A 13,612-nucleotide genomic window follows, 5' to 3' on the forward strand; every position below is an offset into this window, starting at 1 on the left:
AAGTAAATCTTGCCCTTTTACATCTCTTGCCTTGAGCCACCATTTCGTGATGGTCTGTGTGCTGCCTCAGAGATCACCTGACCAGAAATACTTCAACTCTAACTGTAACAGGAAGAAGTGTGGAAGCAAAAGACACAACTCTGTCTGTTAATTGGCTCATGTGACTTAACAAGTATGGTTTGTTTGTGTGCACAGTGAATTGTACAATCCCAGGGAGCCGCCCTTATTTTTTAATATGGCAATTTTCTATTTATGAATACCCAATGGTACATACTACTAAAAAAGTATATTATTATGAAAATGGTTTATTTACATGACGCAAGGTTTACACATGAGTTGTTTTATGCAATATCTTTTTATACAGACTTACATTGTTTGGGGGGTATAGTTTTCCTTTAATAACCTTATTGCATTAGCCTAAAGTTTCAGCTTCTCAATAGCAGCAATGATCCAGAACTTCAAACTTGTCACAGGGGGTCACCATCTTGGAAAATGTCTGCGACACTCACATGCTCAGTGGGCTCTGAGCAGCTGTTGAGAAGCTAAGCTTAGGGGTTGTCACAAATTATCCTGCAGAAAATGAGGTTTGTCTGTAGTATAAGCTGATGCTACAGGGCTGATTATTACATTCTGATGCTAGTTGCACTGGTTTCTGTGCTGTCATGTAGTAATTATATGTATGAAGTATTAATATTTTACTAATCCTTATATTGTGATATTTATAGTCTATGTGTACTGTATATTCTGAGTTGGCCCCTATGCTCAGTAAGTGACAGCAGCACAGAGCATGTGCAGTGAATCAACAGAAAATAAGATGGGGAGCTACTGGGGTATCTTTGGAGACACAGATCTTTACTGTTAAAAGGCTGTGGTTGCCTTGGGCTGGTACAGAAGCACAAAACATAATATACAACATTCCTAGCTACATCTTTAGTTAAGCATTAGTTCTCCTTTATGGCAGTGTAGAGGGACCTACGCCCCAAGCATACAGCATTCAATTGACCCTTTGGGAAGAAAATGTAGATTAGAGTAGAATGGGAATATTTTATTTTTTTATTACAGATGCTATATTTTTAGTATAAAACCTGCTGCCCTCCAGCTGTTGTTAAACTGCAACTTTCAGACTGTAACAACAAATAGATGGTTGAAAGCTAAAAATGCACCGCCCCCCCCCACCCCTTAAGACTAGTGAGCCAAGCATTTTTCTGTCTCTGATTTCAACTCCTCTCATGACTCCCTCTGAGCTTTTGTTGAAAGTCAGGCAGGTGTGTTATAAAAGAGGAAGCAGACCCCAAGATTCTGGGGGCCCTGGAGGTAAAGCGGGCTTGATGGGACACTGACTGATATATAAATATACCAACTGATTTATATTTAAAAAAAAAAAAAGTTTAAGGGACTTAAATGATTTGCTGTGGCTCCAGTAATATCTAGTGATGGCTAGTAAAAAGGGCTTCAGTTTTGGCTAATACTAGTGATACGCGCGCATATTTTGTCCAAATGCATTAAAATCAATGGGCGTCAGAATAATTTTGACGCTTGACAATTTTTATGTAGCAACTATTCTAACGTGCGTCCAAATTTTTTTGTCGCTGGCGGAAATGCAGAAATTCGCTGCAAATTCGCGCCTGGTGAATTTATTCGCCCATCACTAGCTAATACTATGAACTTGGCCCCATAGTTGAGGTTGCCACTTGGCTGCCAAAAATGATAAATGAGGGCAATATTATTAATATAAGAGGTAATATAGATGGAAAAGTTGCTATTGTTTCCTAAAAGGTAGAAACCCTACCATAGCAATTCATTGTTGTTGATTCAACTACATTTCAATTGTTTTGTTCCTTCCAAAATCATCTTCATTTTGTATTTGGTTAATGGTAATTTGATAACAGATATAACATACATTTTCAATATATAAAAAACAACATGGTTAAAGTTAACAGACTCCCTATCAACTAAGTTCCTTCTGTGCTGCTGCTATATGAATTAAATGCATCAAACCACAAGCCAATTCAAATATAGGGAATGATTTTATTTATGCCATAGAGAATCCAGTTATCATGGGAAGAATGAAATGGTTTTCTCTTATATGTGTATTTGTATAAAATGTATTTGTATAAAAACTGATTTGTATCATGGATGTTACTAGATCTTCAGTGCCTGGTAAGTTTGATCACTATACTTTGTACTTACATTATACATTATGGATACTTGTGCATCTCATTATTTTCATAAGATTCTTGGCCACCTAAAAATATGTTTTTTTTTGTAGCCAAATTATACACTAATCATTTTCTGTATTTAGTATTTAACCAGTTATTGGTAAAAAAAAATGCAACATTTCATAAGAAAGTGTAGTCTTGTGAATTGTACATGCTGAGGTCCTTTTATTTCTTGGCAGCCTCCTCCCCTTTCTTAGCCTCGGTTGTGCCAATTGGGATGTTGATCTCTGCAGACTGAATGGCAGGTTTTGGTAGTGGGGCCTCGACAGTCAAAATGCCATCAGGAGAAAGCGATGAGGCCACTGCGTTTATATCAACACCTGGAGGAAGACTGATCAGAGAGATACTTGTTACATAAGGTACAACCTATCCACAAAGAACATATCAACACTCTATACTAAAGAATAATAAAGTAAAATGATACGTGTATATATATATATATATATTTTTTTTATATATATATATATATATATATATATATATATATGTATATATATATATATTGTTTATAAGTTTGTTTGCAGTTTATGCAATTACTGACTATGTGCAGGCAACACTAAGGGCGCTATTTATCAAAATCCACTCCAACCAAATCCACACAGGTTTTTCCCCTTATTTATTAATAATTTTTTTCAAAAATGTTGTGTCCGGGAAAAAATTGTATCGTATAAGTTTTTTGGATTTTTCGCCCCGAAAACCCAATAATCTTCGGATTATTGCACCAAACCCAACACAAATCTTCAGGACTTCTCCCATTGACTTATATACAACCTTTGGCAGGTCTGAGATGCTGGATTTTCAGATTCAGAGTTTTTCCATCTTCGGGGTATAATAAATAATAAAAATTTTAGTTATTTTCCCCTCTAAAAAGTCGGATTTTATAGTAAAAAAAACCCTAAACTTTTTCTAGTTTTTGGCATTCAGACTTTAATAAATAACCCCTAAGCTTCTGTCAAATTGTAATGTCAGCATGCACTCTCAGCGGGTAACACTATCTCCTGCTGTTGCACAGAGGCATAGGAAGAATCCAGAGATGGCAGCATAACTGGCTACTCACGTGTACTTTCTAGTGAAGCACCTAGAGACGAAGCCATGTTCATCTTGTTTCTCTTCATGTTTGCCTAAGGGAAAGAAAAATAAAAAGCTTTTATGTGACCATTAACAATCTCCTTCATTGCAGACTTTTTTTTCTCAAACATTTTATGAGCAGGTAGGGTGTATAATATGTAAGGAGGTATTTTAAATGTATAACCATAGAATATATATTTATAATTTACAGTTTGGTCATTTCTCTATGGGACAAAACTGTAAATGATATCCTTATAAAAAGTGTACTACATCATTATAAACGTGCTGTTTATAACCTATAGTGATCTCTTCTAGAATTTTTTCCCCTTGCACACTGCCTGCCACTTGTCTAAAAGCTTAACATATGCAATTTTTATTTTGTAAAAAAAAAATCTGGAAAATCATACCCTATGCCACATATGTACCAGCCAAGGCCTATGGCCTTGTGCTTTTATATGGTCATGTAACTCCATTTGTGATTTATACTGTAAATTACAGAAGAGGTTATATGATCCACTATATAAATTATTTCAGAAACTAGTATATATATATATATATATATATATATATATATATATATATATATATATAGTGAATAAAGTACCCCCTATTGTAAAATATAAGGACATTATAAGTCACAAGGAGTTCAATGACCATATAAAAGCTTTTATACAGGTCATGGAACTCCGAAGTTACTTCTAATATCCTAATATTTTCCAACAAGGGGTACTTTATTTATTATAATACACAAAGTTTTACTGAGTCGTGTGACAAAAATGACATCACTACTCACTGAACTGATGAAATCACTAGTCACCCTTTATAAGGATATAATTTACAAGATATTCATGGCTTTTGTGTATTATATATTTATATATATATATATATATATATATATATATATATATATATATATATATATATATATATAGTCAATAAAAGTTATAATGGAAAAACAATATCTTAGTCATTTCCACATATTTTATTTAATGCAGATAGGACATCTATTCCATAATATTTGGTTCAGATTAAGTTAAACCCTTCACTCATGATATACTGTATATAAAAAAATACAAATAAGTTTGCATTCATAGAACAATAGTATTGATTCTAAGAATATCTGTTATCATTAATCATTAGGCACACAAGCTTGGCTTTTGAACCACAGCACTGAAGCGTTATATGTCCCCTGGATAAAAAAATTTAAATCTGTAGTTATTCTAATTTATATTTTCAATTTTTTTTTTTAAAAAAAAATTTAATAGTTGCAGATTTTGTATTCTGTTTGCAAAATCTGTTTTGTTGACATATTTTTTTATCTTTGAAATTGAAGTTGTCAAACTGACACTGAGACCATTTTACACAGTTTAGCTTTTATGTTCACAAAAATCTTGTTTACAATCATTTTTAATACTCTGGAAGATTTTCAGGACATGCAATGTCCAATGGAGAAAAACCATGAAAGTAATGTATACTATATATAGCAGATAAATTGCAGATGGTCTGATATTTGCCCATGTATGAACAGCATAATTAGCAGACTGTTCTAAATTTGGCCACATATATAAAGGTCCACTTATTTGGCGCATCACCAAATTACTGGATCTTTACGAATTTGACTATTTTCAGGAGCAAATAGAACTGATCCAGTTGTTGGCCCTCCAGACCTATGATCAGATCATACAGGGTATGTAGGCCAATGCAGACCTTGCCCAACAGGCTTTTCAAGCATATGCAATTCAAACTAGATGATTTTCAGCCAGGTATCTGTTGGGGATAGACCCATATACATGTAGATCGGCTGCTGACTTGCTCTGAAGAGCACAACCTGACAGCTTAAAATCTGGCCAGTTAAACCAATACTAGTTTTGTAGACAAGATGTTTTATCATTATGTATCTCGTCATGTAAAATATTTTTCGTTTCAACGTGTCCCCCTCTGAAATCTAATTTTAAATTGTTTTCCCCTATGATAATTTTTTTTTATTATGGGGTAGATAATATGAAATGTGCAATTTGTCTTCCACTTTTAAGACAGTAGAGAATCCCAGTGCACAGCTACACTGCACTTGCAATGAAGGTTTTTGGAGGCAATGAGTATTAATAACAGGGTGCTCCAGGTTAAGCCTCCCAGTACTGACTCCCAAAAGTTGTTATTTATTTAAATATCTTTGCTGCACTAAGCGATGACTAGGTCAGAGTTAGTGCTCCAGAGTGCGACATGAACATGCAGCCACTAAAGCCGCCCCAGTTGTGTTGGGAAATGACTATGTAGATGCTAAAATACCTTTTGAGCTAATTGCTGACAAAGAACTATTTTTTCCCAAAAGACAAATATTAAAAATTAAGTTCAACTTCCTTACTTTTCAAAATTCCCTAAGTATGAAAAAAGTCCTTCTATTACTTTTTTTTTTTAAAGATTTTATTTCTGCTTTTCCTTCTATTACTTTTAACAAGGTATTATTGCATATAGATGCACTTTTCTGCCTTGCATGAACCACAGCAAATTATTATTTACTTTATTACAGACATTGCCTTCCTGAACTAAAAAGCCATTTAAGAAGTAGAATTAATATTTAATGTGCTGACATGGCCATATGAATTAGCAAACAACACTGAGGTTGCACTTTGCATTTGATCTTATTAAAAGATGTATCCGACAGACTTTGTCAGTAATGTAGCAGAGGACTACAGAATTGTCAGGCAATAGGACTGCAGCATACAGATACAGTATTTCTTTACAAAGAACAGACACTACCCAGAGCCAAACAGAAATCTTAGAGAAAACCTACTCAAGCAGTTGGTGTCCAACTTACAGGGTTGTAAAAATGTAACTTCCCACAGCAAAAAATCACAGTCTATTGCAATGGATGGACTTGCATGAATGCTCTATCGGCTCTACCAGGTAGTAAAGATTCTCCCGGTGGGCCCCACTATAGGATAAATCCCAGTAACACATAGAGCTCGGTAATCATTTATGCCTAATGCTGCATAAAGTAGGCCTAGATATCAGGTAGTCTGGTGGGTCCAGAATGCCCAATGCAACACTGAGGACTGGTACTGCAACAGAGGACTGAAGGGCATCACTGAGATACAGTGCAGCAAATATAGTATTTATTACACAAATCAATAATCTTGGAAAGATAGTCATAAGGCAAATGTCCAATATAAGCTCACCATACTAAAGAACTTAGAAAACCACAATAGAACAAAGAATATGAAAGTAAAAATTGGTAGTCTTTTCAACCCAAAATGGTCACTATTTTAGGGATGCACCAAATACAGGAATTTGGGGAATCCCAGCATTTTTGCAGGATTAGGATCTAACTGAATCCTGTGTCCAGGTGATCAAAATCCAAACCCTTAATATTGACAGTCAGGCAATACAATATTTGTCAAAATCCAGAAAATATGTATTTGTACAGCTTATATTCCAGAGCCTTCTCATTGTTGCTACTAGTTGATAATGGGACAGTGTTTGCCCCCTCAAGAACTAGGGTTGCTACCTTTTCTGGAAAAAAAATACCGGGCTTCCCATATATTTATCTTTTTTCCCTATTAATAACATTGGGATCAACCATAATTTTTACCAGACGGGTGGCAACCCTATCGAGAACTAAGAAACTAAATTGATTTTGCCACTCTAAAAGTCATCATAGTAAAGTTGGGACGGCTAACTCGACTGTCTGCTTGTTTTTGTATACATGTATAGGATCTGTTATCTGTAATCATTGGGACCTTGTGTTTTCTGGATAATAGATCTTTCCATAATGGAGCTCCATGCCTTACTTGTACCACTGTCTTGGAGATCATATTTAGGCCAGGGCCAGACAACAGTGTATCTTGGCCTGTGTTTTTTCCACAGGCCGAGAATTCGCTTGCAGCTGATAGGCTGAGAATCCGCTTTCACGCTGCTTTTCTGCTCCTGGTCTGCCTGCACCCAGGAAGCATTGTTTCCACTTGGGTGCAGGCAGATGCAGATTTTGGAGACGAAACATGACATTTGCATTTGGCGACAATCCACCTGCACTTGAAAGTCAACGGGAGCAGCAGGGCAGGGGCCTGTGGAGAATCCTCATTACTTAACATTGTCTGGCCATAGCCTTAGAGCTAAGACTGTATATGACAGGAGGGCCATGTATTTTAATAATACTGTTTTCAGTATCATATGTAATCATTAGACCTTATTAACGATACAGCATTAATAAAGCAATGCTCTTAAGTAGACATAACCTGAAAAAAGATGCTTATAGTCATACAATATTCTCCTAATCTAATATATACATACAGTGTGTGTGTGTGTGTGTTAGTGCTTGACAAAGGGCACAGCCCGAAACATGTTGTGTAACTCCATTTCCCAATAAAGAATACCGCAGTCAAGTTTGCTGCCTTGGATTTGTTCCACAACAACACAAATTTATTGATTTATGAAACACAGGATAACCCGTGTAATAAACCGACAAGAAACCTTGGTGAGCCGCACTTATCTTTTAATTTGCATTAGTGCTGTAAATACTAAGAAATCCATTGTTAAATTCTATTTCTATATAAATACATGATGATGACCTTGTTCTATATATAGCAGCTTTTCTCTTAGTTAGGTTAGATACTAAAACATCACTGGCTCACTGATAAAGCCTTATTAATAGCAACAAAGCCTCAGTTGCTACAACAAATTTCTGTTAGCTAAAGTGATGTGCTGAAGACATTGCTCATTTTGGCCTATTGACACATGATATCTGCTTTGCCCATGTATATACATTACCCCAGATATTCTCATTCGCAAGCATAAGACTTGCACTGCCTGTGACATAAATAATAAACCCTGCTTCTTTCTACTCTTAAACAAGAGTAACAATTGCATTTGATGCCAGCATCATGGTCTATCCAATATCTATCAATGATACGTCTACAGGTCCATGCCTAGTGTCCCTATACTGTTGTGCCCTAGGTACATGCCTCTTCTGCCTACCCCTAATTCTGGCCCACTATATTAATGGTGTAGGACAGAGGGACAAAATAATGTCATTACAAGGCACAATGTACAGAGAGAAAGCAGACCCAAACTAGAAGTGGTATGTGCATGCAGACTAGGGGGAAGGCTCTTGTGCCCCTTAGTCCTCCACTATATATGACAGACTAAAAAAAAATGGATGGATTTGGGGCAAAAACGCGTCAGCGGTGACAGAGGTACAGAGGCATGCACAGTCAGTAGAGACATGCACAGTATGTTCTAAGAGACGCTAAAGAGAAATCCTAGCTGCATAACGGAGATGTTTCTCAGATTTTATATGTGCCTTTTTCACAAACGTTTGTGAGAGTGTTTTTAACACTTTGTTAAAGATTTGTTAAACGCTTCTGCACATGTCATTTTATATTGCCCACATAAGGAGAATAGAAGAACGACGAAAGGACATTGACATTCTGATTTATGCCATTTTTACTTGGAGCTCTTGCGAGTATAATCAACCACCGGATTTACCGTGGTTCTTAGTGTGGGTATTTTCTTTACCTGAATCTCCCTCGTCCACTTTATAAAGCATGTGTGATGTAAGACTTTTTCACTATTCACAACTTATACCTATGTATCAGTTGGTGCACTGATTCAGATTTCCAAATGTCACAGGTATAAATATTATTTGACATATGACACTATGTTTTTCTATTTTTCTGTTTTTTCCCTTTCTCAATCTTTCCCTTTCTCTGTTATTGAGACGTACAGTGAAGTAAAGTCCTGAAAAATGTCCAGGGAAACGCATTATGAATCATATATTGTGGGACCACAAAAAAAGGGAAGAAGTTTTAAGGGAAGAAAGTGCAGCATTGGACTTTTCAGAGCTCAGGCCTGAGTGGAGCAGGCTGTACTTAGTTGGGCTGATGGTACAGGCTAGTTCTCGAATATCTTGCCTCAGAGCTGAGAGGCTGGTATCTCCTCATGTGATTGTGCACCAGTTAGGGGTAAGAGTGACTAATAGATGTTTAGTATGTGGGAAACTGCCAGTATAGATAGGAGAACACATTGTTTTATTGGGCATGATAGATGCATAGATAAAGGAGTCACATCTAAGGCATGGTCCATGTAAGGCTTTAGTGCAACTCTGCTATGAGTGTATCCAGGCAATGATAAGAAACTGGGTGTTCCCTGTCCTGTGAGCTTAAAGGAACAGTAACATCAAAAAAACAAAAAAGTGTTTTAAAGTAATGAAAATATAATGCATTGTTGCCCTGCTCTGGTAAAACTGTTGCGTTTGCTTCAGAAACACTGCTATAGTTTATATAAATAAGCTGCTGTGTAGCAACGAGGGCCATCATTCAAAGGACAAAAAGCTCAGTCTACACATTAGATAGCAGATGCGCTTTGTAGAACATAATGGTGTTATCTGTTATCCGCTATTTAGCCTTTTTTCAATTTCCACCATTGCTACACAGCAGTTTGTTTATATGGATCTATAGTAGTGTTTTTGAAGCAAACACAGCAGTTTTACCAGTGCAGGACAACACTGCATTACATTACTATTACTTTAAAACACTTTTATTGTTTGGTGTTACTGTCCCTTTAAAATCAGGCTACCAAGTCACCTGAAAGTTCAGAGACATGTAATCACGTTGCAGCCAGTGCCGCCATGATAAGTGCATTTATTAGAAGTGGTAATGCCGCGTGTTAAAATATAGCAAAACAGTATTTAAAAAAAATCTGTGTATATTTGAATATTGTTGATAGTCGATGAAGTTAGCGGTGCCATACCTGTGATTTCCACAATGCCATCTTTAGTTTTTACAACCAGCTCCTCTGGGGCAAAATGGTTGACATCCAAGCTGATTTTCCATCTGTCTGAAGTCTGACGGATCTCTGAGATTCCACTGCTAAGTTGTCGGCTGAGGGCACGACTGAAGTCAGGAGCAGCTGCATCAGCAGCAGGTGTAATGGGGGGCACAGCTTCCATGGATTGGCTTGGAAACAAGCGAACATAGCCTGGCCAGTTGGTGCTAGGCCATTGGTACCAGTCCTCAGGAATACGTGGCATACCGAATGACTGATCAAAAAGGCAAATGCTTCCTTGGTACCAGTCCCGAAATGGGTCCCAGCTTGGAGTGCGGAGGAAGGTGAATGGTATTTTGCGTTCGGACATTTTTCCTAGACCTGTGCCAACTAGAAAATGCTCTTTACTCTGTTCAGCCTGTTGGTGTTCTGAGGGTCTGGAAGGTGCAGCGGCTTTATGAAGAGCTAGCTGGTTATTTTTAGCTGATGGAATGAGTATTCTATTAATGGAAATTACACATGTAGTTGTGATGGAAATTTCTGGCATCCCTGCACGACAATGCAATGACAGGGCACTCTCTCATAAAATGGGTAAAATTAACTTGTAGCCTTCTCCAATTCCCAAGGGGATTAATGCTCTATAAACCAATGCTTTCTCTATTGATAGGCCTCTGAAAAATATATTTAAATGGGTTGTTCACCTTTGAGTCTACTTTAAGTAACATGTGAGAGTGATATGCTGAGTTATTTCGCTTTTTATTTAGTAACTCTCCGGTTTGTGACTTTTGCAATCTGGTTGCTATGGTCCAAATTACCCTAGCAACCATGTACTGAGAGAATGGTTTACAAATAGGAGAGGATCTAAATAGAAAGAAGAGTAGCAATAACAATAAATCTGTAGCTGTACAGACCATTGGTTTTTAGATGGAGTCAGTGATTTCCCATTTGAAATCTGGAAAGAGTCAGAAGAAGCAGACAAATATTTTAAAAAAAAACTATAAAAAATGAAGCTTAACTGAAAAGTTTCTTTAAATTGGTCATTCTATTACACGCTAAAAGAAAAACCAGTTTGAGGAAAGCAAATTATTTTGATGACAGGAATACTTTTGTAAGCATAATGGGGATTTCTAGCAGGTTCTTTTTCTCTAAGTTTGGTGTAGTACCGGTCACATACTAAATAAAACTCTCATCCCAGCCTGCAAGGATTCCCACCCAAGGAGAGCAAGACAGACCCTAGCAAAGACAGGTGGCTTCTCTACTGAAGCAAGGAAATTGGGAGTCATCCTTGTAAGCTCTCTTGACTCAGAATCTATCACAGTCTAAAATAGCTCTTGAAAAACTACAGTGGAATTTTAAATTTTTTTTTTGAAATCTAAAATAAATATCCAGTGTTCCTTAAGAATGTGTCACTAAGATATTCTCACAAATGATTTTGTTATGTTTCATGCACCCCCTCTAAGGTGTTCTCATCAGTGAGAGTCAGTTTACCAGTCTTTTCTTCACTTTCATAAATTACAGCCATGACTAGTAACTGAAATATTTGCTTTTAAAAGGTTGAAATAGGGTTGCCACCTTTGTGGTGGCAGAAGTGGTATAAAGTGGGGTGATGATGCTGAGGGCAAATCCATGATGTCAGTTGGGAGCCATGATGTTGGGGGTGGGGCTATGACATCACAGGGACAGAACTGGGACCATTGTTGTCCAGGTTCCTCAGAGCTGCATTAATATACTTTAATATATGATGGTGTTACAAGTTTCTGAAACTGCAAGATAAATATGTTCACGAATCCTGAGCCGTGACTTCCAATATCCTTATATTTTAAACAGGGGATAATATATTATTCTGTATATGTAGCGGACATGGTCCAGTGTCAGAGCACAGGTTTGTACTGCTTTTGCGGAATAGCCTTCATGTGTCTGTGAGTTGTAGTTGAACACTAGCAGAGTGTCCCTGATTAATAAAAGAAAGTTTATCTAAAAATTAAATACACTGTTTATACATTTATTTACATTTCCAAAGTCCCTACCGCCCAATTCTGGGGTCTGGTGTAAATCTGCCTTACACAAAATCTGGCCCTGATTGTTCTTGATTTTAAATCTTTGCTAATCTCTAGAAAAATCTGGGATCCCCCTAGGCTTGTGAGCAACATGTTGTTCTCCAACCTTTTGGATGTTGCTCCCAGTGGCCTCAAAGCAGGTGCTTATTTTTGAATTCCTGGCTTGGAGGCAAGTTTTTAATTGCATAAAAACTAAGTGTTTTGCCATTCTCCTGTAGGCTGCAAGTCCACATAGGGGCTATTAATAGTCAATGGCAGCCTGTAATTTGCACCCCAAGAACTTTTTGCATGCTCGTGTTGCTCTCCAATTTTTTTGTGGCTCACGAGAAAAAGAGGTTGGGGATCCCTGCTCTAGAGAAAAAGTCTGGAGTGGTTAACTGGCTTTTGGTGAAATTGACCCTGGTGAAGTTGCTGCCAAACTGTGAAGCTTGCAGTACTGGCGGGGGGGGGGGGGAGCTGAAAGGAAGACCAAATCAGTCAGTGTAAGATTTGGGAACAACCATGTGTGGTTTTAGTTATATATGTATTAAAGTCAGCTTGATGGACACATTCGGGTGATACAAAGAACACAGTTTCCGATGAGAATTGGTCATGGGTCTGTACACTTTTGCAAGGTGCTATACACAGATCAAGTTCCTCTACAGGATTCCAGACCAAATAAATTAGGCAGATCCAATATGCCAAACAAGAAGATCAAGATAGGTCAATGGAGGTTAATATCCAACTAGCTTTTCATACTACAATCCAGCTCATCTCACACAACTGAAGTTGCCAGCCTCTACAGTAGATTATATGGCCAATACTATTTAAAGATATTACCAGATTTAAGGCAGGTCTTTTATTTTAAGGGAGTTATCTGGAATATTGTAAAACCATTAGACAATTTTTAAACCCAAAATTCCAGTTGTACTTGAAGTAGATGCGTGAGGAGTCTGGATGCAATGTTCACATCATGTTTGATGCATAAAAGGCAAAAGGCTGGTCATAGATGCAACCTAAAAATTTGTTCTGAACTACATGGGCCACATTTCTGCCATATTCAGAACCTCTCCTTTAGTGTACCTCTACTTTTAATCCTTATGTCATATTAAGGAAGATTCTTAATTACTGTGAGTTTAAACATAATTGCTGAATATATAAAAAAAAAGATGAATTTCCTTTAGAGCATTTCTACAGGGCAGTAGATATATTAGCTATTAAGAAGGTCTTCTGCATGCCACAGACTGATTATACATACTGAACGTTCTAGCAGGAAACAGAAATATCTCTGCAGCCAAGTTATATATAAAGGAAGCTGATGTCATGCTACACATTTCTATTAATAATTAGAGGATGATCCAAAGAACCAAGCAGCCTCTCCTCTACACTGAGCAGTATTGCCAAACATTTATTAATAGAATGCGGAGTGCCAATCTGACAAACGCCTCTAGAACATTCCTGAGGATTCCTCATAGCAAATCTTTTCTCTTGTCTCCACCTGGTGGTAATGGGAAAAGCCTTCAATTGATC

General features: G+C 37.1%; 1 protein-coding gene across 1 annotated transcript; it reads right to left on the reverse strand.

Annotated features, from left to right (window-relative positions):
* Window positions 1-2,010: 2,010 nt before the first annotated feature.
* hspb1.S (heat shock protein family B (small) member 1 S homeolog) lies at window positions 2,011-10,477 on the reverse strand. The gene is made up of 3 exons (NM_001093814.2): window positions 10,032-10,477; window positions 3,277-3,340; window positions 2,011-2,550 (listed from the first exon to the last, which is right to left on the reverse strand). The coding sequence occupies exons 1-3, from the start codon at window positions 10,414-10,416 to the stop codon at window positions 2,385-2,387; spliced, it is 615 nt and encodes a 204-aa protein (NP_001087283.1). The 5' UTR covers window positions 10,417-10,477; the 3' UTR covers window positions 2,011-2,384.
* Between the last annotated feature and the right edge of the window lie 3,135 nt (window positions 10,478-13,612).

This window comes from Xenopus laevis, chromosome 2S (assembly GCF_017654675.1).
Source record: "Xenopus laevis strain J_2021 chromosome 2S, Xenopus_laevis_v10.1, whole genome shotgun sequence".
Classification (NCBI taxonomy): Eukaryota; Metazoa; Chordata; class Amphibia; order Anura; family Pipidae; genus Xenopus; species Xenopus laevis.

Bases quoted from the DNA above. Each gene is read 5' to 3' on its own strand.
- hspb1.S (NM_001093814.2), bottom strand. From the start codon at position 10,416: ATGTCCGAACGCAAAATACCATTCACCTTCCTCCGCACTCCAAGCTGG. The intron at 3,341-10,031 runs GTATGGCACCGC...TCTTTCCCTTAG, and splicing joins TGGCATTGTGGAAATCACAG to GCAAACATGAAGAGAAACAA. The intron at 2,551-3,276 runs GTGAGTAGCCAG...CTCTCTGATCAG, and splicing joins TGCTTCACTAGAAAGTACAC to TCTTCCTCCAGGTGTTGATA.